A 22,654-nucleotide genomic window follows, 5' to 3' on the forward strand; every position below is an offset into this window, starting at 1 on the left:
CTTAAAATTCTGAGTCACATTTGCCTGAGAAGTATTAGTGTGCCCTTTTACATCAAAAGAAAGTGTCTTACAGGACTTTTCACTAACAATGCATTCAGGTCTTATGTTAAATGAAGTATATAGCAAAGAATAAAACTGAAGAGAATCCCACTCATAAGCCTTAGTGAAGAGGACACCCAACACTGAATTTAATTAAAGACTGCTGAAGGAAGATTCTATAAGATTCTATCCCCCAGCCATATAATCTGTAATGAGTTTTAGGGATCGGAAGTTTAAAGGACTTAAATAGTTCCCAGTGATTAATATGAGACAATGATTTGTTTAGCTAATTCTTTAGTCATTTAAAACATACTTTCCAGTCCTCCTAATTTTTTCCTTCTTGGATTTCTAAAAGATAGTGTGGTAACTCCGTAAAATCTGAATGTGTAGCATAAAATGCCTTTTTATAGTTAGGGTACTTCATTCTTTAAAGCTACTATTAACAAATAGATGTATATTTGTGTTTTAAATGTTAGCAGCTGCTTCCACCTAGTTATGAGACTTTTCTCCCACTGTCTTCTTTTGGGAAATTTCAAGCAGTTGTGAGGAAAAACTGATGGATATGGTGTACAGTACAGGGATTAAATGGATCATTTTATCCTGAGGCTATTTTAAAAGGTGTCCACCTAAATAATTTGTGCATGCCGCAGGCTGCTCAAGCAAGTACACTTTCATTAAAAATGGTGCTGGATTCTGCAATGACTTCAGTATCTAGTATCTTAGGGGCAAAACCTGAGTTTCAGGGTGAGCTTGTGTAAGCATTATTTGCATTCATACATATTTCTCAGGAAATATTAAGTCCAGAATATTTGTAACTACAATTATTAAAACAAAGCTCTCACATTCCATGTGTGTCACTAAAAAAGCACTTAATTCAAAGTCCAGAGTAGAGATTGGCTATGAATGGGGCACAAAATAAGCGTACTTTTAACACCACAATACTACCTAGTTGACTAACAACTTCAACCTTATCTGCATCTTCCCAAAATTTAACACAGACAGAAATGGTTTTTTATATTCTTGATAACAGACTAATGAAAACATTCTCAGTCCATAAAAGAGCATTCTGCACATCCAGTAGCCTTGAAAATGGGCAACAGAATTGGAGGTGTGCCATTGCTCTGATTGTCAAAGCTCCACCCTGAACTTACTCAGAAATAGGGTCAAGAAAAAAAGATGGTCTAGAAATAAAGTGCTAAATATTGATGTTCATAGAGTAACAGTAGCTCACTCCAAGACTACAGCATACAATAGGTAAGCATATAAATTTTTTCATTTGTAAAAGTAATTGATCTTCATGATATCTCCTTTATTTCTTAGATCAGTAATGAAGTACCACTTAAATTTCAGATTAAGCCTAAAATTGAGAAGTAAATGCTCAGTTTTACCTCTAGAACACTAGACTATGCACTTCAGAAACTATTCAGGCCCCATGTAAAATAACTATTTATTCCTTTTTCAAAAGCTTCATATATATTTTAAAATCACAACATATTATCTTGTGTCATTGCTGGAGAGTATAATAAATGTATTCCAGAGGCACACTCCTTATGACATACAGCATTAATGACACTCATTCCACCCAATACTTCTCATATCTACCTTTTAAGCCAGAAAACATAATGACAGAGTTAATTGGATGTGGTTACACTGCACAGACACTTTCAAATCTACTCATACTTTCCTCTTTTTAACAGTCTGAGTAAAATAAAAGTCCTGTACACCTTCAGCTGTCGTCCACATGAAATGATAAATTATTTTGGCAGCAATATTGAAATAATGAGAATTTCAGCCAAAAAACACTTTAAAATTTTTGCCACATACCAGGATAGATGTTTCAGTCTTACAACATCTCAGTAAGTAAAGTATGTATTAAAGTTATATTGCAAAGTACTTCAAAGTTAATTTTTAATCCTTGGACCACAAAAGCAATGATAATTTTAAAACTTTGAATAAACCACACAGCACAGAAAAAAATAAAGCCACTTAATTCTGTTTCAACTGAGCATTCAAGCAAAGTACATCATTTGCAGCATCCCCAGCAGAGATGAAGCACAACAGCAAAGCAGGAGTTAACAATTCAATATGACTAGCCACAATGAGACTTTCACAGAAATAGATAACTAATAAATTGTCATTTGCTAGTGTTGGTTTATTTCCTGACAGCAAGCAGTACATTTGCTGAAGTGCAAACGATGCTCTTTACAGTCCAATTTACAGTTCTATTCAGAGCTAGCAGCAGTTTAAGCCTAGTCTAACATTTAAAAATATTTCATTAGATATTTTCCACAGTAACTTACAGGAGTTACCTACCAAAATAAGGACAACTGGATTTAAGAGAGGAATATTTGATTTCTCCAACATATCCACTAGTTGCTGGGTTTCTTGACTGCCATACTTTTTATCCTAAATGACAATAAGTGTTTAGAATTACTGAAAACGTCAAACAATGACTTCATAAAAATGGAAATCAAAGATCTGTTATTTACAAAAAAAAAAAGATACATCACTTTTTGGTTTTGGGGGGTTTTGTTTGTTTTGTTGGTTTTAATATATTTGTAATGCTTTTCTCTGCTAAAGTTATAGCTGTTTGAAAAGAATTGAGATTAATAATATTACCCTTAAGAAAAAAAAAAAAATATATATATAAAAAACAAGCTTAAGAGTCTTGATCGGTCTCAGATGTGGCTCATCTAAAACCTTTCTGTTCCCATACAGGGACCCAAATACAGATTGCATGGCATGCATGTGTCCAAAATTGGAAACACTAATTTAGACCACAGTAGCAATGCACACTTAGATGACTACATATGACATACCCCTTCTTGAGACAATTCACTTCAATACAATATCTATGAAAGGAAATTTTAAACTACCTTCAGTTGCATCTCTTTTTTTTAAGAATTCATTGCTGGGTTAACAAAATACTGACCAAAGTGCAGAACCAGGAGAGAAAGAACGGACCAGTATCTCAAAGGTGTAGTTTGGTGCACATAAGAAACACCAAACATCGGAATGGATACACCAAGAAGACAGAAATAACAAACAACTTATTATTCAAATACGTAATTATTATTTACCATTACTAATAAGTTGAAGTGCAAAACTAAAAGCATGCATCCATACTACTTACATTTACGCAAACAAAATTGTAGCACTGTCCTGAACACATGTTTTGCAGATGGCTATAATTTTTGCTTAGAGATATTGATATAGCTTCAACCTGATTAGAAAAAAAAAAATACTATGTCACAAATTTGATTTCAGCCTTAACTATCTGCTGAAGTTTCCACCATTAAGGCAGAGTTTGTTCATTCCAATAATTTAAAACTGGCAATTATTATTTCCACTATGAGAATTAAAAATTATGCAAATTTCTAGGTGACTCAACAGTGAAGCATGGAGTCCAACACCCTGCAGAGTTTTCTGGAAGTTTTTGCTGAAGCATAATGCTAGGGGGAGCCATTCCAGAAACAGCCCTGGAAGTATCAGACACTAGCGCTCCTTCCTCGGTTAGGATGTTCAACTGTTTCCAGAGATGAAAACACTGTTCACAGGATCAAGACAATCTAATGATTCAGACCTGTAATTCTGAGAAAAATCTCTGTAATATTCAAATACATATCTACTTTGTCTTCATGCAACTAAAAATAAAATAACTGAAGAAGTACGTATGAAAGACCAAGTGCACAGGTATTCTAGGATTCTGCGTATGACAAGACTCATTGTATTGGGTTTGCATGGGAAGGTTTTGGTAGCAGGGGGGCTACAGGGGTGGATTCTGTGAGGAGCTGCTAGAAGCTTCTCCTATGTCCGACAGAGCCAATGTCAGCCGGCTCCAAGACGGACCCATTGCTGGCCAAGGCCGAGCCAATCAGCGATGGTGGTAGCGCCTCTGGGATAACATATTAAAGAAGGGGGAAAACCCACCAACCTGGACAACAGCAGCAGAGACAGGAGTGAGAATAAGTGAGAGAAACAACTCTGTCTACAACACCAAGGTCAGTGAAGAAGGAGGGAGAGGAGGTGCTCCAGGCACCGGAGCAGATTCCCCTGCAGCCCGTGGTTAAGACCATGGTGAGGCAGGCTGTCCCCTGCAGCCCAAGGAGGTCCCCGGTGGAGCAGATATCCACCTGCAGCCTGTGGAGGACCCCACGCTGGAGCAGGTAGATGCCCAAGGGAGGCTGTGACCCCGTGGAGAAAGCCTGCTCCAGAGCAGGCTCCTGGCAGGACCTGTGGACCCATGGAGAGAGACGAACCCACGCTGCAGCAGGTTTGCTGGCAGGACTTGTGACCTCGTGGAGGACCCACGCTGGACCAATCTGTTCCTGAAGCACTGCACCCTGTGGAAGGGACCCATGCTGGAGCAGTTCGTGAAGACCTGCAGTCCATGGGAGGGACCCACATTGGAGAAATTCGTGGAGGACTGTCTCCCGTGGGAGGGACCCCACGCTGGAGCAGGGGAAGAGTGTGAGGAGTCCTCCCCCTGAGGAGGAAGGAGCAGCAAAACAAGGTGTGATGAACTGACCACAACCCTCCCACCATTCCCTCCTCAGGGGGAGGAGGTAGAGAAAATCTGGAGTGAAGCTGAGCCTGGGAAGAAGGGAGGGGTGGGGGGAAGGTGTTTTTAAGGTTTGGATTTATTTCTCATTACCCTACTCTGATTTGACTGGCAATAAATTAAACTAATTTCCCCAAGTCAAGTCTGTTTTGCCCCTGATGGTAATTGGTGAATGATCTCCCCCTGTCCTTATCTCGACCCATGAGCCTTTTGCTATATCTTCTCTCCCCTGTCCAGCTGAGGAGGGGGAGTGAAAGAGCAGCTTGGTAGGCACCTGGCATCCAGCCAGGGTCAACCCACCACACTCACTCAGAATTTCTCCTGAAAACAATTTCCTCAATGAATACTTAATCACAGACATACTTATTTTGTAACCTTTAACTACAACACCAGCTAAGAAATTATCTTATTCTAATAAAAAGTAGATTCTACTGCATTATCAGCTTCAGGATTGTCTTAAGTAAAACAGCAAACCAGGTAGCAGAAGAGGAATTTGTTCCCTAAGAGAAGATAACACTTTGAAGCAAATAAAAAACCCCTTGAAAATAAGGCAAAAAAAAAAATCTTCACATTGCTTCTATTAAACCAGTAAACCTCACTGTTCCACTGCTCAAATGAGCTTTATTTCTGCCCAAAAGACATATTATATATAGAATCACAGAATCACTAAGGTTGGAAAAGACCTGTAAGATCATCAAGTCCAACCATTAACCACCACACAAAAAAAAAAAACCCACAACAAAAACCCCACCCACACCACACAGCACCATGCCCATTAAGCCACGTCCGACAATGCCACATCCACACACTCCTTGAATACCTCCAGGGAGGGTGACTCCACCACCTCCCTCGGCAGTCTATTCCACTGTGTTACCACTCTCTCAGTAAAGAACTTTTTCCTAATATCCAGTCTGAATCTCCCCAGGTGCAACTTGAGGCCATTTCCTCTTGTTCTGTCACTTGTCACTTGGGAGAAGAGACGAACACCCACCTTTCTGCAACCCCCTTTCAGGTAATTGTAGAGAGCAATAAGGTCTCCCCTCAGCCTCCTCTTCTCCAGACTGAACAACCCCAGTTCCCTCAGCTGCTCCTCAGAAGACTTGTGCTCCAGACCCCTCACCAGCTTCGTCGCCCTTCTCTGGACACACTCCAGCACCTCCATGTCCTTCTTGTAGTGAGGGGCCCAAAACTGAACACAGGATTGGAGGTGCAGCCTCACCAGCACCAAGTACAGGGGCACGATCACCTCCCTGCTCCTGCTGGCCACACTGTTTCTGATACAGGCCAGGATGCCGTTGGCCTTCTTGGCCACCTGGGCACACTGCTGGCTCATATTCAGCTGGTTGTCAATCAACACCCCCAGGTCCTTTTCTGCGGGGCAGCTTTCCAGCCACTCGTCCCCAAGCCTGTAGCGTTGCATGGGGTTGTTGTGGCCAAAGTGTAGAACCCGGCACTTGGCCTTGTTGAACCGCATACAGTTGGCCTGGGCCCATCGATCCAGCCTGTCCAGATCCCTCTGCAGAGCCTTCCTACCCTCAAGCAGATCAACACTCCCGCCCAACTTGGTGTCATCTGCAAACATGACTCAAGGGAGAAGGCCTAGTTCTTTTTCCCTTGAGATACTACAATACATGATGCTTAAGTATTCCTGAACATTTAAAAATTTCGTATAGCAGAGTTTTGATTTAACTTGCATAATTTGATAAAGCATTACACTGAGCCTTTGTTTTACCACCATATTACACAGCAAAAAGTAAATCAGATTTCTCTCTTGGAAAAGTAAGCACAACTGCCTAACTCGAAGCTTCAATACATCATCAGTTAACTAAAATTAATTCTTATTCTGTTTGGCATGTTAGTATCATATGCACAAGTATTTTTTTTAATTTAATATTAATATTAATCAAAGTTATCAGCTACTTGAGAGAGCAATAATTACCTAAAAATATCACCTCAGTAAAAAGTGTTTGTCACATGATGTTTCCATGTTTAAATAGAGAAAAGTATATGGATTTGCCTAATCACTTCTGGTCACTGTAGCAATTGATATTCAGCTAGTGTAAAGAAGCAGAGATGTTAAGTTTTTATGAACATGAATAATAAATATATTTTCTTTAATGTTTTTCTACTTATCAGATGCCCTGTGCTGAAGTTTCAACTTTATTCAACATCCACTTTCATAAAATCAAAAAATACTACCAGGACATAGGGAATCTGTAAAAGTTAGTTAAATTGTATCAGAATTTAAAATCGCAATCAATACCAATCCAGCAGACAGACAATGCAATGATTAAGAAATGAGTAAATTTCTACTAGCAAAACACTAGTTCATTTCCTAATTGAAAACAACCAAATATTTTGATATACTGTTTGTGGATATTTATCCAGTCACAAAAAAACCACACAATTTCATCTAGTTGACTAGATTTCATGCAACAGGAACACCTTGTCACTGAATAAGCAGGAGAACATAATTTCCAGTCACAGAAGAAAATACCTTCATCCCCCATTTAGGTTTGCTTGCTTCAAAACAAGGGGCTAAATAAACTGAAGGAAAGACTCAACTTATGTCTTTCACAGTAAGGTATCTTCTGCAAAACATTCATTTATTAGTTATACAGTTTACAGTAACTATGAATAAAATACTTACTCTTAAAATTCTTGGCAAGCAATAACTTGCCTTAATTTTTTTTTAGAAAAACTTTTATTTTTATTTTCTTTACCTCATCAGTTAAATTTTTAGGTCTTTTTCCCCCTCTTATTGGCATTATTATATTACTGAAGTCTCTCTCAGAAATCTCTCTAACAAAATTTCTTTTGAGTTCTTCTTTAAGGATGCATCTAGAAGTTAACAAATACCTTAAAAGTAAATATGGCTGCTACTAAGAACTAGAGTGTCAAAACTATCTAGAAGGTTAAAATATTGAACATAGTTAGTTTAAATTTCAGATAATACATACTCTACTGAATGATTCCCAATTAGTATCTTATTTAGATCAATTACCCTCCAATTAGCCCTTTGAAAAGGCCCAGTTTTCAGTGTGGTACGTTTAACTTGCTTAAAATAATTATCATGTCATACAGAGTCAAATCTCTCTCACAAGGTTACTGTGCTTCACGAGAAATCATAGGCCTGAGGATATATTCTAAGGTGCTTCAAATTTAGATGTTCTGTATATTGGTAAGCTTAAAAATTAACTCTTAGAGATTTTACTGTTTAAAAACAAGACACTCAGTACATAAATATTAGTTTTTATAAATTTTCAATCTAAGGTTCATAAAATAACTAAGGATGTTTCAAGGAACAATACAAGAAATGGATTTTGATGGAGTTCTTTGGCAGATGTCACTTTGCAGGAATGTTTTGAAGGTGCTGAAGAGAAATTTAACAATGAACTTTGTTATAAGGAAAGACAACATGGGTCAAAAGAGAAAAACGGTGCTAGAAATCATCAGCTAAACAAACTGATTTAATAGAGCCATCAAAAAAAATTCAGTCCCGTATCAGTAGGAATCCCTTCATTTTATGCCCTCATTACCTGGTTTGTGGTCATTTTACATGTATTTTATTCACCTGAGCCTATGGTGCATTTGCCCAACCAACTAACAATTAACTGGTTCTGCAATGAAAATTTGGAAACATGTAAGTTTTAACTAGTTTTGGTGCCAGTCTGATTTGAGGTTGCTATAGTTTGGAGTCACAGTGTTGGTTGATCAAACAACGCATTCTTTGACTTTTCTTACTGGCTTGAAAGTGTTTTTCATGGTATCATTAAAGTGGTTATATGCAGACATAGTACATAGATACAGATAAGTCAACACTTAAACATGTACTTTTTTTTCAATAGGGGTAAGTGATGGTCTTACTAGTAATTGCAGAATAGTTTAAATGGAGAGAAAAAAAGGAAAAATAGCAATGGATCTGGTAGCAGTGAAATGGAAACATACTTCTGCTCCGTTATACTGCTATTCAGACAAGATCTTATTCGGCTCTGCTAATGTTTTGCCCTTTTAAATGTAGACATTTAATAGACATAAAGCATGGTTTTGCACACTAAATACAATTCTTTCCAAAGAAAAACTCTAAGTACAATGTCAAATGACACTTCTAGATATAAAATAGCAATACAGTTTGCTACAGAAGAACATCCTACTATTAACTAAGCACACAATGCAGAGGATCAACAGACATGATTAAAACCATTACAGGAGTAACATCATGCAAATCAGGAAACCTGTATTTTTGATCAGCTATTCCCCATCTGTTTCTCTGGGTAATAGAAAGATGTGATATCATCACATAAAATGTATTAAAAATCACCCCAAGATCAGTCAAGATTTAAGCAATTACCAAATGTTAATCACCTTTGGGAGAAAGAAAGTGTGATAGTTCCTATTAGTAGGAATAATGAAAAACGAAAAGATAGTTAAATGCCAGTAGAAAATTCCATCAATATCCTACAGCAAAGGCCTCAATGGACATTCACTTTGAGTGAAATGTACCCCTATCTGTCTGCAAAAAGGCTGACTAATTTGCATTTGCAGCTCTGCAGGAATACAACTTACTCGTTAATTGGTTCAGACTTTAATTCACACTTCAAAGTAACAAACGCATATCCTCTGTAACATACCTGTAACAACTTGGGTTTACTGAATTCATAAAATCTAAAGAAAATGGCCTCTCTGTTGTCTGGATCCAATTTCTCCTCTAACCTAATACATACATTTTACGAGGATCTGTAAGATCCCCCTTTACAGCATAATGGGGAAGAAGATGCTTCTTTCTTGCTAACTTCCATACCTGGTGTTAATCCTTTGTAATAAATACTACAGTGTCACAGGAGGTCTCAGTTTCTGTATTCACATGATTTAGACTATTTCTTACAAGTTGTGACTACCAGAAACATTAAATTAATCATACAGTTTACAGCCATAGAGTTGTACTTACTTGTACTTGGCTTTTCAGAGATTGATGAAGGAGAAAACCTATTTGTGCAACAGCTTCCTTCACATCGGTAATAACACAAACTTCTTGTGATAGGTTGTCTGTGTTCAAGAAAAAAACCTTAGTATTATTTCATGCAAAGAAATACCAATCAAAATTACTAATCTGCTAAGCATTACCTTCAATCCATATACTGCTGTCTCAATATAAAGGTATTCGTTCAGGTCCACATTACTGACACTAGATGACAACCAAGACAGTAACTTTTTGAAAACTTCATACCACTTATCATTTCAACAGATCAGTAAATGCAGTGTCAGCAATACTGAGAAAAGCAAAAAACCCCAGGATAAATCCTCTTCCCAACAATACATAATAGCCAAAAAAAAAAAAATGTATTGAAGATACTGTTCAGGGAGACAGTAGATATAACTGTTCACCTCAATATCAAAAAAGCAAAGAAGTTCCAGAGTCAGTGACAAAGATCTTGGCATGGGGAACTTCTTAGATCTTTTACTGGTGGGGGAAAAATATAATATTTTTTTGATACCAAGAACAATAGTTTCAAAGTGATTGCCTGATCTACTCCATAAAGCAAATATTTCAGAAAATTAGTATTTTCTCTTGTTATTCACTACAGTTTCAAGATTCAGTGAGCATTTTCCTTTCTTTAAGCAAACAAAAATAATTCAAGTCTGGAACTCTCACTTCTAATTCAAGATTTTATCCTTTAAATGTTAAATTAATATGCAGACCAAAACATAAGATTTCCAATGTCTTTGGGATAGCCATTCCATAAGCAGCTAGGAATTTCATAAATGTAAAGTCTAATTATGTTTAAAGCAGACTTCAATGAAACTTCAGGGACAGAAATATACCAAACACCACCACAAAATAAATTAGTAGTGGAAGACATAAAAGAAATTATAAAAATATGGCCTAACTGCTCTTCAAACAAGTCTGAATATAAAGATACGTATTTGTTGCATGTGGAAGCTTTTTTTTTTATAATTACATACCACACAATAAGTTCAATCAGATGCATTACTTAAGTAAACATCTCACTTTCTGTCATAAACTCAAAGACTTCTTTACAAAAATAGACATACAGAACTGAAAATTAATTTTAAAGCTGCTGCAGAATTAACATTATTGGAAAGTGATTTGTGATTTTTAAACAATTTTTTCATGAGCAGGGAAAGTGAATTAACCACTGAGGATCCCAAAAGATAATTACAATGATTTTATGAATCATGGGCATTTATTATGTCCAATATTTAATGTGACAACAAAAATTGTGGTAGCAACTGGCTTCGTATTAAGTTAGCAAGAATGGGGAGGGGGGGAGAGAGAGAACAATACACATCTGCTTATAAACCATCACAAACAGATGAAAGCGAGAATTAAAAAAATGCATGGCCAGATCTCACAGGAAATTTCATGGGATAAATTATCTTCCCATAGATTCACTGGGCAAAAAAGTACACTGAACATGTATCAAAGTTGGCTTCTACTTAATACAGAATAACTTTACAGTCTAAAAAATGGGTCAATGGAAACCATGTTGGATTAATTTCTTATCAGCAGAAAGAAACGGGTGGGCAGAGCAAGAGCCACTTGAATTTAGTACTGTACATGGAATGCAGATACACAGCAGATACAAGATAGATGTACATAATAAACCAGACTGGCATATCAGATTTCAAGAACTCAGATTCTATTGAACTAAGTAATTTAATGAAGAAGGTCAGATTGGAGCTATTACAAAAATCCACATGTGGAAGAAGGCTGTGGAATCCAAAAAGGCACCATAACTTACGCTCAGACAGTTCTCAAAAACAAGTCAGTTATCAACAGCAAGTGTCAAAAGTAACCTCACAAGAGGCTGCTCAAAGACTGCCACTATAAAAGCCTATCTCACTCCTCTCTCCAGTCCCCTTAAATCTCTAACTTCCTGTAATGTAAACAAGAAAGAGACAACTACCAAAAAAAGCTACCAAGATTTGCAGGTTGAATTTAATAAAGAAGAAAGCAAAATTTAATCAAGTGTGAAAAAATGTATTTTTGATCTGGAGGAGGAATGTAATGTTACAGGGGGCAAACCTATTAAAAAAGTATGGAAAAATTAGTAATGATAATACACACATCGAAAAGACACTGCATACTTTTAAATCATCAAGAAAAATTAATAAAGGCAGTCTGGGAAATCATAGTTTATAAAATCATCACAGCAAAGCAACAGTTTTGTTCTAGTTAAGGTTTAAAACTCAATTTCCATTTAAATCCCAACTCTTTCAAGTGGCCAGAAAGATCTGTATGTTAATTTAGATGGTCTGGACCTTTGCTGTATTATAGGAAGAAAGACTGAGTGGAGCCTTCCACCCTGAGACTGCCTGTGTCCCGCCTCTGGTAAACTGATGGAGCCCTCTTGTCACTCAGCGTAATCACACTGAAGCCAGTGGGCACAGCTGGAGCGCTGGCTCACAACGCCAAGGCTTCATGAGTTCTGCTGACTGCCAGTAAAGCTAACCGCGTGCAGCATTTCATTCCTGGTTTTCAGAAGTCTGTTTGGGTGAATGAAACAGTCATTCTGGAAAGCCACGTCATGGCCATGTCACAAAGAACTTTAATACTCAGCTAACAAAATTTTGTTTTTCATCGGACCACTGGATAATTCAGCCTGGAAGGGACCTCAGGAGGTCTCTAGTCCAAACTCCTGACTAAAACAGGATCACCCATGAGGTCAGACCTAATCACGCAGCTCCCTACACCCCCCAGCATTTGAAAAACTTTGAGGACCGAGACTGCACAACCTCACCAGGCAAGCTGTTCACTGCTTGATTGTCCTCATGGTGAAAGAGTTTTTCCTTTTATTGAGTTGGAACTTGCCCTTGGTTCAGTTTTTGCCTGTTACCTGTTGTCCTCCCACCATGCACCACTGTTCTACTTTTCTTTCCTACTTTCACACCATACATTCCTTTTCTTCTGCCCAACCTTTTTTTTCCTCTCGATATTACATTACCTACCAAAATCTCTCTCTTGCTTTGGCTCCCTCTTCCTCTGCTTACTTTAAACTTATTATTTTCCCAGAAACCTTATCTTCCCAAAACACATGTCCCATTTACTCTCAGCCTCTTTCCAGTTGTACCTGATTATAGAGCAACCCTTCCCATACTGCATCACATTTAACATCCACTCAGAGTGTATTTTTGCATAAAATTAAAAATAGTTAAAACTTTACACTGCCAAATTCTGTTAGGTTAAACATTAAATTTCTCTATCAGGAAAGGAGTAGGAATTTTCTTCGGAGATAAATATGATCAGGATTTCAGAATTTGTTCCTTTAAACCTCCTTATCTCTCCAGCAAAAAGCTTAATTTTCAATTTTTCTGTGCCCTTCTTTGATATCCTGAAAACTTCAGATCACATTATTATTCAGTAACACCTGTTACAGTCTTTATCCTAGGATCTCACCCAAAATTATAAATCAAGATGTGTGCATGTTTATGGAACTACCTTAGTTAGATAATGTATTAAGTGTATTCTAACAAATTACTTACATTTACCCTGAAAAGCATGCCACAAATGAGCAGCAATTAAAATAATGCTTTGTTTGAATAAAGATCATAAATATCATATCATAGGGAACTAATACCGTAAGAATAAAAATGCATCTGAAATGCAAATAGGTTATAGCCTACAGACATGCATTTTTTCTCTTAATTGCACATATAAATGTATACACACACTTGTTTTTGTAAACATACGTTCATACCATGCCATTCTTGGTCTGTCATTAGAATTCCTACTATTTTGGAAGCGCATCCTATTCAAAATACATTTGAAGTTTGCAGTGAATTCAAAATAGCAAATTATCAGAATTCCATTTTCACTTTCTACAGAGCAATGGCTTGACTGGTCTGGAAATTCAGTATGGTTCTCCCTGTCATTTTTAGTATCTCGTAACAGATAAGTTTCTGCCACAGCAAACACAAGAAAAATGAGGTAAGAATTGCCAAGCATTTAGTTCATTCATGCTCTACAGAATGAGTTGAAGTTGTTATTCATATAACATAGGTAACCAAAAATACCTAACATTTTTTTTGTTTACCCATTCCATATGTCTCTGTAGCCACAAAAACCAAAAGCCAGACTTGACGCTGTCCCTACTAATATTAGTATACAAGAAAGAAAAAGATTTTGTGGTAGAAGACAAGGAAGAGGGTTGTTTTCACCTGACAATAACTATTCTGAGGAGTACCCCCCACCTGCCAGTCTATTTCTTTGCCTCACAGCAGAAAACAGCCACTGATCAATTTTTCTTGGCACTTGCAAAACATAACTGTATCTACATCAGCAGATACTTATGTAGCCAAATGTGAGGGCAAAATATCCAACGCTCTTGTGAAAAAGTCACTGCAGAAGAAGGGCCCTTAAGAAAAGAAAAAGGAGGAGGAGGAGAGAGAGTCAAACTCTTAAGTTACAAACTTCTACTGAGAAGCACCATTTAAAGTTTACATGTTGAAACTAGAGTTGAAGGATACCTACCCCAAGGGCAGTAGTCCTAATGGAAATTTTTTAGGATGTTTTGTATTAGCCTGATCTTAACTACATTTCTAGATGAGTCACCCTTATTGTAAGACAGTGTTTTCTTACTTCAAGACTATTAAAAATAGGCGTGTGCCACCTTGTCTGCATACTCTACAAGTTTATACCCGCTTAACTAAAGAAAAGCATTAAGTTTACTTATGTTGTTATGAAACAAATGATGTTAGGACTCAGACTTTCATAATACAGTTGTAAAAGAGACTTGAGGAAGTAAGCAAATTAATAAGACATGTTTTAATGAAACAGTCTCAAAAGACAAATAACTCATTAGTCTATTTACATTAGTGAAGAGTTTCTTTCTATTGCCTTAAATATGAATAATATATATACCTATAAATATCTAAAGTACAAAAATGTATGTATCCACGTATGTTTTTCTTACTTCCATCTGAGTCAGGTTCAGCAAGCTGAAATTTGTCAGTTATTATGTCTCATTAAGCCAGCAGTTAAAAATCTAGCTGTGCTTCTATGAAACGTTTAGGACTTGTTACTTAGGTAGAATCACATCTGTAATATAGCTGACTAAAGAAACAGTCTTATAATTATAATCACAAGATTAAATGTATTTTTTCCAGACATCATTTAATTGCCAAACACATATTACCATAATAATTTTTCTTGTATTTAAGTACAGAATTATAATTTAATATATGGACAACAGACAGAAATGCAAGAGTACCTTCAAAAAAAAAAAAACAGGATCGCAAAATAACATGTCAAACCAAACCACAAGGAACCCGTTCCTTAGGAAAACTGTCTAGAGGCACAAGTCTAACTGTAATATTCTAGCATAAAAATGTAAGTATTTAAAGATCTGTTGAAGTTTATAATTCAAAGCAAAAACAAATACTATTTGAAACCAGAAAGGGAACAGTTTGATGAATAATTCTCATCAAAACAAATACTTTTAATATAGCTTAAATGGATTTTCTAAATAAAGCTTACAGGTTAACAGAAAAGATAACTGTTATTCTCTGAAGTTGAAGGAAACAGAGTTTTGTTCTCTAATAACTATAACTGTAGATGACATGAAATTTGGAACTGTAGCCACAAAATTAAATGCGTACACTCAAAAGTTCTTCATCACTGCTGAATTCATCCTGTCACAAAATGTGCATCCAGCAAAGTAAATAGGATCACTTAATAATACAGAAATCAGTTGTGAAGACTGCAACAGTAGTGGGGAGCTGGTGTAAGGCCAGTGCCCTTAGTACCCTACACCCTCCCAGCCCAAACATTTAGCTTCTGGGATATCTCCAGAGGACCTTGAGAACATGCAAGGTGGCATGCTGTGAGCTAGTACCTTGCAACCCAGCCTTACAGTGTCATGCAGGACTTCCCCTTCAGGTACTCTACATGGCCTGAACCTGGAGTCTGAATCCACCCAAGTATGTCATACAGGACTGTACTATCCAGTGCGCAATGCTGCATTTCAGTCCTGTGTCCTCTTCAACAACTCGACACAAAGAACCATCATGCAGACCACCATCCCACGGGTAACACCATTCATACCCAAAGTGATACACAGTGTCAGGAAGAGACATCCTCTTCTCCATATAGGTAGGAAAGATTGCTGTCAGCTATGCTCAACAAGGTTACAGACACACTAGCAGCCAGCGCCAAGCAGAAGTAAAAGAAAGGGGTTTTAACAAGGCAAAAAAATAGTAAATTCCACATGGGAGGGCAGGTATTCCTGCCATAAATATGTGTTTCTGGAGTTCCTAGCATCTCATCATCATCCCAAAGAAGGAAAATGAAAAGGGAAGGAAAAGAAAAAGAGGTGGTAGATATCCAGAAAACCCGTCCCTGAGGATGCCTCTAAAGAGGAACGGTATCTGAAAAATCCACAACCACATGGGTCTCGTGCAAGCCATGAATAGCACATTAGTACACTAGTGACTTCTGCTAGCCAAGTTTGTATCTCTAAACCAATCGGAATCAGCATAAGGTCCTTTCTCTCTCCAGAGACTGTTACTGAAACCATCAGAAGAAACATTGCATGCCACTTTCTTGCAATGGTTGTTTCTCTGTCAGTCTCCATGACACACTTCCAGGACACTAGCAGGTCCGTAACACAGAAGCTCACAAACAGCAGTGAGTAGCTACCACATAGCAGACAGCTACCTAAGTTGTGGGAGAAAGCACAAAAGGGTAATGACAAGTAGGAGCACTTCATATAGCACCGCAAAGTGGGTTCTGAACTCTCGAGAAAAGCAGACACTGTGATACAGTCAATTATTCAGCTAGTAGGGAAGGCCTAACTGAGCATGCCTTGGCTTGTAGGATGGTTGCCATTCTGGAAGGTGACCCATCCTTGAAGGTTTCCCATAGGCACAGCACAACACAGCAGAACACAGCTATTAAGAGATTTCTTCTGTAAAACTAACAACCGTAAGACTGAATGAGCATCATTCTGTTGTACTCCCATCTTGCATCAATAAGACAAAAATATATTCTCCCCTTAAATATGCTTTCCTTTAAGTGTGGCATGAACTGTGAATAAAATGTTTGCCTAATATTGATTTACATGGCTCAACTGTCCATTACAAAAATAAGTCATGTTATATCAACCTGAAGATCTGGTATTTGAAGCCTTTTGAAGGGCACAGAATAGATAAGGCACAACTCTCATACTACAGACTTGGAGTGCTAACAGTGTCTATTCAAAAGCCCATTAAAGATAATTAATTATGTAAGATTAATCTGTTATGGTGTGTCCTAATTAGCTGTGGAGGACTCATTATACTGCTTCCATAAGGACTAAAGAACATGTACGGCTTCCCCTTCCTGAACTCATGCAATACAGCAAGAAGCAAATCCAAACCTCAACAAACTTGAAGTACATTTTTCATACAGACCAGGCATAATAAAAACTACTGTAGTTACTGAAGCAGATATATTGCATGCTGCCACAGTAACATTAGGTAAGTAAAGATCAAGTAAAGGATTAGCCTGATTTACCACCATGAAGGTTTTTATTTTTACTTTAAGCTACATAATCTTTTCATAACCAACAGCTGGAAAAGATTGTATTGCCTTCAGTGAAAAAAAAAAAGTGATAACGTGATAAAATACACATGTAAAACAGGTATCTAAGAAAAGAATGAATGGTCATTTACTGCATTTTTACTCCAGTTATAAATAGAAATAGTTAAACTTAGTGAACGTTCCTTTCATTTGAATAAGCTGCATCCTCGTTTCCTACTCAAGCAGTTTTAGAGAAAGCTGCTTGGAATGGATCTTATTTTTTAAGTAAATTATCACTAATCTTCTTTAATAACTTATGAGATTATTGAAGCCCATATATAGACAGGAACATGGAAATTCATTTGCATGAAGGTTGCAGTATTGTTTCAGGTTTATAATTTTTTGTATGAAATAATAGTGTGTGTTACCTAAAAATAGCACAAAATACTATAAAAATGTATTTTTAAGCAAAATGTTTCAAAATATTACCAATCTACTTGTTTTGCTTTTAAATAATCTATAAAGAAGAAAGGATAGCACTGATTAAAAGAATACAAGGAGTCACCTTTACAACGATGAGAGGGCAGCAGAGATAGAGGACAGAAACCATTTTTTCACATCATATTTGTTTCTAGTTTCCCCACAAGAAACATGATGACTCAGTTCCCACCTTCACAAAAGCTGCTCTGTAATGATGGGGATATGTGGGGAAGGAGGCATAAGCAAACAGGAGAGATGAGTGATGGGAGCAGGGTGCTGTCTCCTCCTCTAGCTACGTAAAGAAACATATTTTACATAAGGTGTCCATCTGGCTTTCTCCTTGCCCACTACAGAAGAATGTATCTAGTAAAGGATTAAATAAACTGCAAAAAGATGAACAAGAACTTTTAAAAAATATAAATCAGCACTGGCTTTGATTTTTCTTTTCCTTTAAAGTTTATACAACCTCAGTACATCCTGAAGGTCCTCTGAACTAAATAACTCTTAAATATTTGAGAAATATTAAATGATACCGTTCAATAAATCGGCCTTTGTATTACAAAAGAAGTAACAGTCTACAGTTAAGTTCAAGGAAAATGGAAACGAAAATGGATCTACTTGATCTAGTAATGACTGATAAATTGCCATTAAATATTGAGAACATACATGGTAAATATATATGAAAAATATACAGGAAAAAGGAAAATAAGATCAAAGTTAACACAGAACTGTGAGTTTGCTAGGATTTTTTCCAAGTTGAATATTGAACCTTTTCTCAAGCTACGATCAACATAGTACATTCATTGAGCTGATTCACGGCATTTACATCATCTTACGCTGGCATTACTCGCTTCAGCAAGCTTGACTGACAGAAGTACAACGATTCTTGTTACAGCAAATATTTACAAATATTGTAACAAAACAGCACATCCAAGCAGCTGAATCAGCTTTCTACATTTCCTTATTAACGTTACCATCAGAGGGAATTTTTCTTTGACAGTCTCTGCTATACAGATAATACTTAAAATTACAGATAGTACTTAAAATTAAAAGAAGTCTACACTGTAAAAACATGCATATGCTCTACTAGAATTAGGAATTCAGTGAGAATGGTGTAATGTGATCTATACTTAGACTGGAAAACAAGTACTTCATTTTTTTATATAATTACTTTTGCACTTCTCAAAGATTGGAAGCTTCCCTTTTTTCCATTGAAAAGGTGAAGTACTAGTTCCAATTCCTATTCATCAAGGAGATAAAATCATTTCTTAGTTTTATATCTTACTATACCATGCAATCCCTCTTTTGCGTACTTATTCATTCTATTAACTATTTTTTGTCTTATGAGTCATTTTGCTCATAGGACAACCACGATAACAATATTTGAGCTTTTAAAATTTATATTCAAACTGAATTGTTTTATCCAAGGAAAGATCACTTAAAATTAAATGAAAACCACTACATACTTTTCCAAGACCACAAGAATTTCAGAAAATTAAAAAAAAATGCTTTGGTAATCACTGGGCCAACTCAAGAACTTCTTACCTAGATTTTACTTGCGAAAATCTCTTAATGGCAGAATGAATTCTGTTTGCATAAAGTTTGTAAATATCCAATAGCTATCAAAAAATAAATGGACAAAAGGAAGAAACTGTGTATTTTGAAAATGTTTTTCCAGTTTAAGTCAGATCACACCCCCATTTTCAAATCTTCCCATGAGCTTGAATAATTTAAAAATACTGTTCTGAAAATATTAACCCAAGTAATTTCTGAGATTAAATATTCTTTTCAGTAACTCAATAAAAGCTGATGAAAAATGGCATTTATAAGCCAAGAGATACTCATATTGGCAAGTCTCAGCTGAACAAATGATTCCTAGGAAATCAAGGACAGCCAGCCCCCCTTCCAACCTCCCAGCTTTGTAATAGAAAACCTGAGAATCCTAAGAATTTCCTGGCTTTCCAGATGTATAAACAGAATCTTCTGTATTTCAGCTTGTGTCCATTGCCTGTTCCCTTTTTGCTGAACACCACTGAGGAAGAATCTGGGTCCACCTTCTACACTCCGCCCCATCTGACATTTATACACATTGCTAAAATCCCCCTGAGCCTTCTCTTCTCCGGGCATAACAATCCAAGCTCTCGCAGCATCTCCTCATATGACAGATGCTCCACTACCTTAATCACCATGACGGCCCTTTGCTCGACTCTCTCCAGTATGACCATGTCTCTCCTGCACAGGGGAGCACAGAATTGGACCCAACACTCCAGACGTGACCTCACCAGTGCTGAGCAGAGGGGATCACCTCCCTTGACCTACTGGCAATGCTCTGCCTACTGTAGCGCAAAGGGCTGTTGGCTGCCTTTGCCATAAGGATGCATTACCAGCTACTGTTCAATTTGTTGTCCACCAGGATGCCCCAGGGCCTTTTCTACAGAGCTGCTTTCCAGCTGGTCAGCCCCAGCCTACAATGGTCCTTCCCAAGTGCAGAAGTTCATTTCCCCCTTGCTGAATTTCATGAGATTCCTGTTCACCCAGCCTGTCAAGGTCCTTCTGAATGGCAGCACAACCACCTGGTCTATCAACTACTCCCCCCAATTTTACATCATCTGCAGACTTGCTGAGGGTGTGCTCTGCCCTATTATTTAGATCATTAGTGAAGATTTTAACCAGCATTGACCCCTAGGGTAGACCACTAGTGACTGGGCTCCAGCTGGACTTTACTGTTTAAGCCTCGCAGTTCAGCCAGTTTTCAATCCACCTCACTGTCCACTTTTCTAGCCTGTACTTCGTCAATGAGAATGTAATGGGAGATAGCGTCAAAAGCCTTGGTGAAATCAAGACAAACCATATCCACCGCTCTCCTCTCATCCACCAAGCCAGTAGTTTCATTGTAGAAGGCTATCAGGTTGGTCAGGCATAATTTCCCCGTTGTAAATTCATGACAACTACTCCCAGCCACCATCTTTAATATGTCTGGAAATCCTAAGCTTGAAAGCTAGAGGAGTGTGGAAACTAAGATCCCTACTCAAAACAAGATTTTCAAAAATTCCAGGCTTCCAGCTATGGAGATACAAGCCCATTTCCTGTCAAAACCAGAAAGTTCAAGGTTTCCCAGCCCTATCTCCTTAATACATGCCTGAAAAAGTGAGGTAGTTCTAGCGATGCATATAATATGAAATATTTGCCCACTGTTAATAACCAGAAACTTCAAACTTGTTGCATTCCTGGACATCTAGAGAAGCACCATGCAGAATACCACAGCAATATCTGAGCTCTGTATAAGCTTTCTAGCTTGTCTACAGTGGCAGCTGATCTCAGCATAATCTCATTTACCCAAACCAGAAGCTAAGCCAATACTGGATCTTTTAACAACACATGAGCCACCAATGTGAACAACTAGCCAGTCGCTCACCATGCCTTAACAAGACATGGGGTTTGCTCTGTTTTTCTTAAGTAGGAACCACACTCTTTCCTCTGGAAAGGTATTTTTAATCCAAAGGGAAGTCCCTTTCTCTTCATCAGTTTCTGGGCTTTTATCCCTCAGTTCTCAACAAGGACTCAAGCAAGAGTCCCCTGAATCAGTGCCTATCAGTTTATAATAACCATCAGTGTGCTTATTATACAATACTTAAGAATTCTTCCTTTCTACATTGTTTTTCGGTTAAGTCGATCTAGATAAAGACTAAATCTATAGTCTTTATGTTAAACTGCTATGAAACCACTGTTACCAGTACAGGGAAAGGTTAAAAACCAGTTCTACAAAGTATTTATAAATTAATGGCATACCTCAAAATCATATAATTGCTGTATCAATTTAGGTAGGAAGTTGCTATATTTAAAAGAGCCCTAAAGAGTTAATATTTAGTTTTCAGTCTACTACTTAGATTAGAAAGATGAACATATTCAGAATTGAACTGCAAATGAAAGAAAAAAATTGTTTATTCCTTGTAAAGCCATTCAAAATTAATCTCTGTTTGACTCTGTAATATACAGAGCTTTTTATAAGGTTCTCTAGTCTAAGTAAATAAGTGTATATAATGCATAATGTAAATATTCCAGTAAACAAGCTAAAACAACTTGTCTAAGCACATTTTATTAATCATAAAACTCTTCTTAAAGACATTTAAAACTATAGCACACAAGATTCTTAATTAGACTCAGGAATATGCAAACTGACAGCCACAAGGACAAACACATACCCTTAATAATCGATTCAACTGCATACAGATCCCGCTTGTAGGTCACCTAAAGGACAGACAAGCCTCATTAGATTTAACACAGCAGGAAGGAATGTAAAACCAACAAAACAATGCCTTGAAGGCAATTCTTTACATTTGAAATACCATAAACAAATTATATCATCAACTTCTTATTTCTGGTAAAATATCACTGGTAAGTCATGAAAACAGCAGTTGCAGAAATTACCGGAGACTGAAGAGAAACCTTTTTTTAAAATACTTAGATCTGCTTAGAACTCATTTGAAACCTAAAATTATTTTTAACCCTTTGAAGAATCATAAAAACATGATATTGCATCTATTTTCACACATCCATTCTACTCTAACTTCATTGTGAAATAAATTCATTTTTATAGGACTTGTAATCATAAAAATGACAGCCAGGGAGAAGCCTCATTATTTCTTTTACTAATGTAGGTGTAATTTTTCAGTAGTGCAAGACCATTACTGTTAATGAGAGTCCAATTAATCAGTGGGAGTCAGTGAGACTATACTAGGCTTTGTATGAGCTTTCAGAGGATTAAAAACCATCAAGATCTTCTTGAGGGCATTAATCAGATCAAGTTAGATGGACAAGAAGATGCTGAATATTTACTCGGTACTTGCAAAAAACACTTTTCATATCTGCCTTTGTACCCTCCTGGTGGTTGACAGTCCCAGTATTACGCTTTGCAAACAACAGAAAACTGAAGACAGCAGCTACCCAAGACATTAATAGTCTTTGCTAGCAATGTCTTCGCAATGACATGCAGTGACATGAACAGATATAAGAATAATTCCTAAATATGTCTTTGTTTTTACTGTAACTTCTTT

At 37.1% G+C, this 22,654-nt stretch overlaps 1 protein-coding gene across 1 annotated transcript in view; it reads right to left on the reverse strand.

The window, feature by feature from the left end:
• Window positions 1-22,654, reverse strand: part of CRPPA (CDP-L-ribitol pyrophosphorylase A) — a 122,565-nt gene that overhangs the window by 52,840 nt on the left and 47,071 nt on the right. The window contains exons 5-8 of the mRNA XM_059818889.1: window positions 21,803-21,848; window positions 9,549-9,646; window positions 3,173-3,262; window positions 2,353-2,445 (exon numbers count right to left, since the gene is read on the reverse strand). Of these exons, the coding sequence (XP_059674872.1) occupies window positions 2,353-2,445; window positions 3,173-3,262; window positions 9,549-9,646; window positions 21,803-21,848 (327 nt within the window). The remainder of the gene's footprint in view (window positions 1-2,352; window positions 2,446-3,172; window positions 3,263-9,548; window positions 9,647-21,802; window positions 21,849-22,654) is intronic.

Source organism: Gavia stellata, chromosome 6 (assembly GCF_030936135.1).
Source record: "Gavia stellata isolate bGavSte3 chromosome 6, bGavSte3.hap2, whole genome shotgun sequence".
In the NCBI taxonomy this organism is placed as follows: domain Eukaryota; kingdom Metazoa; phylum Chordata; class Aves; order Gaviiformes; family Gaviidae; genus Gavia; species Gavia stellata.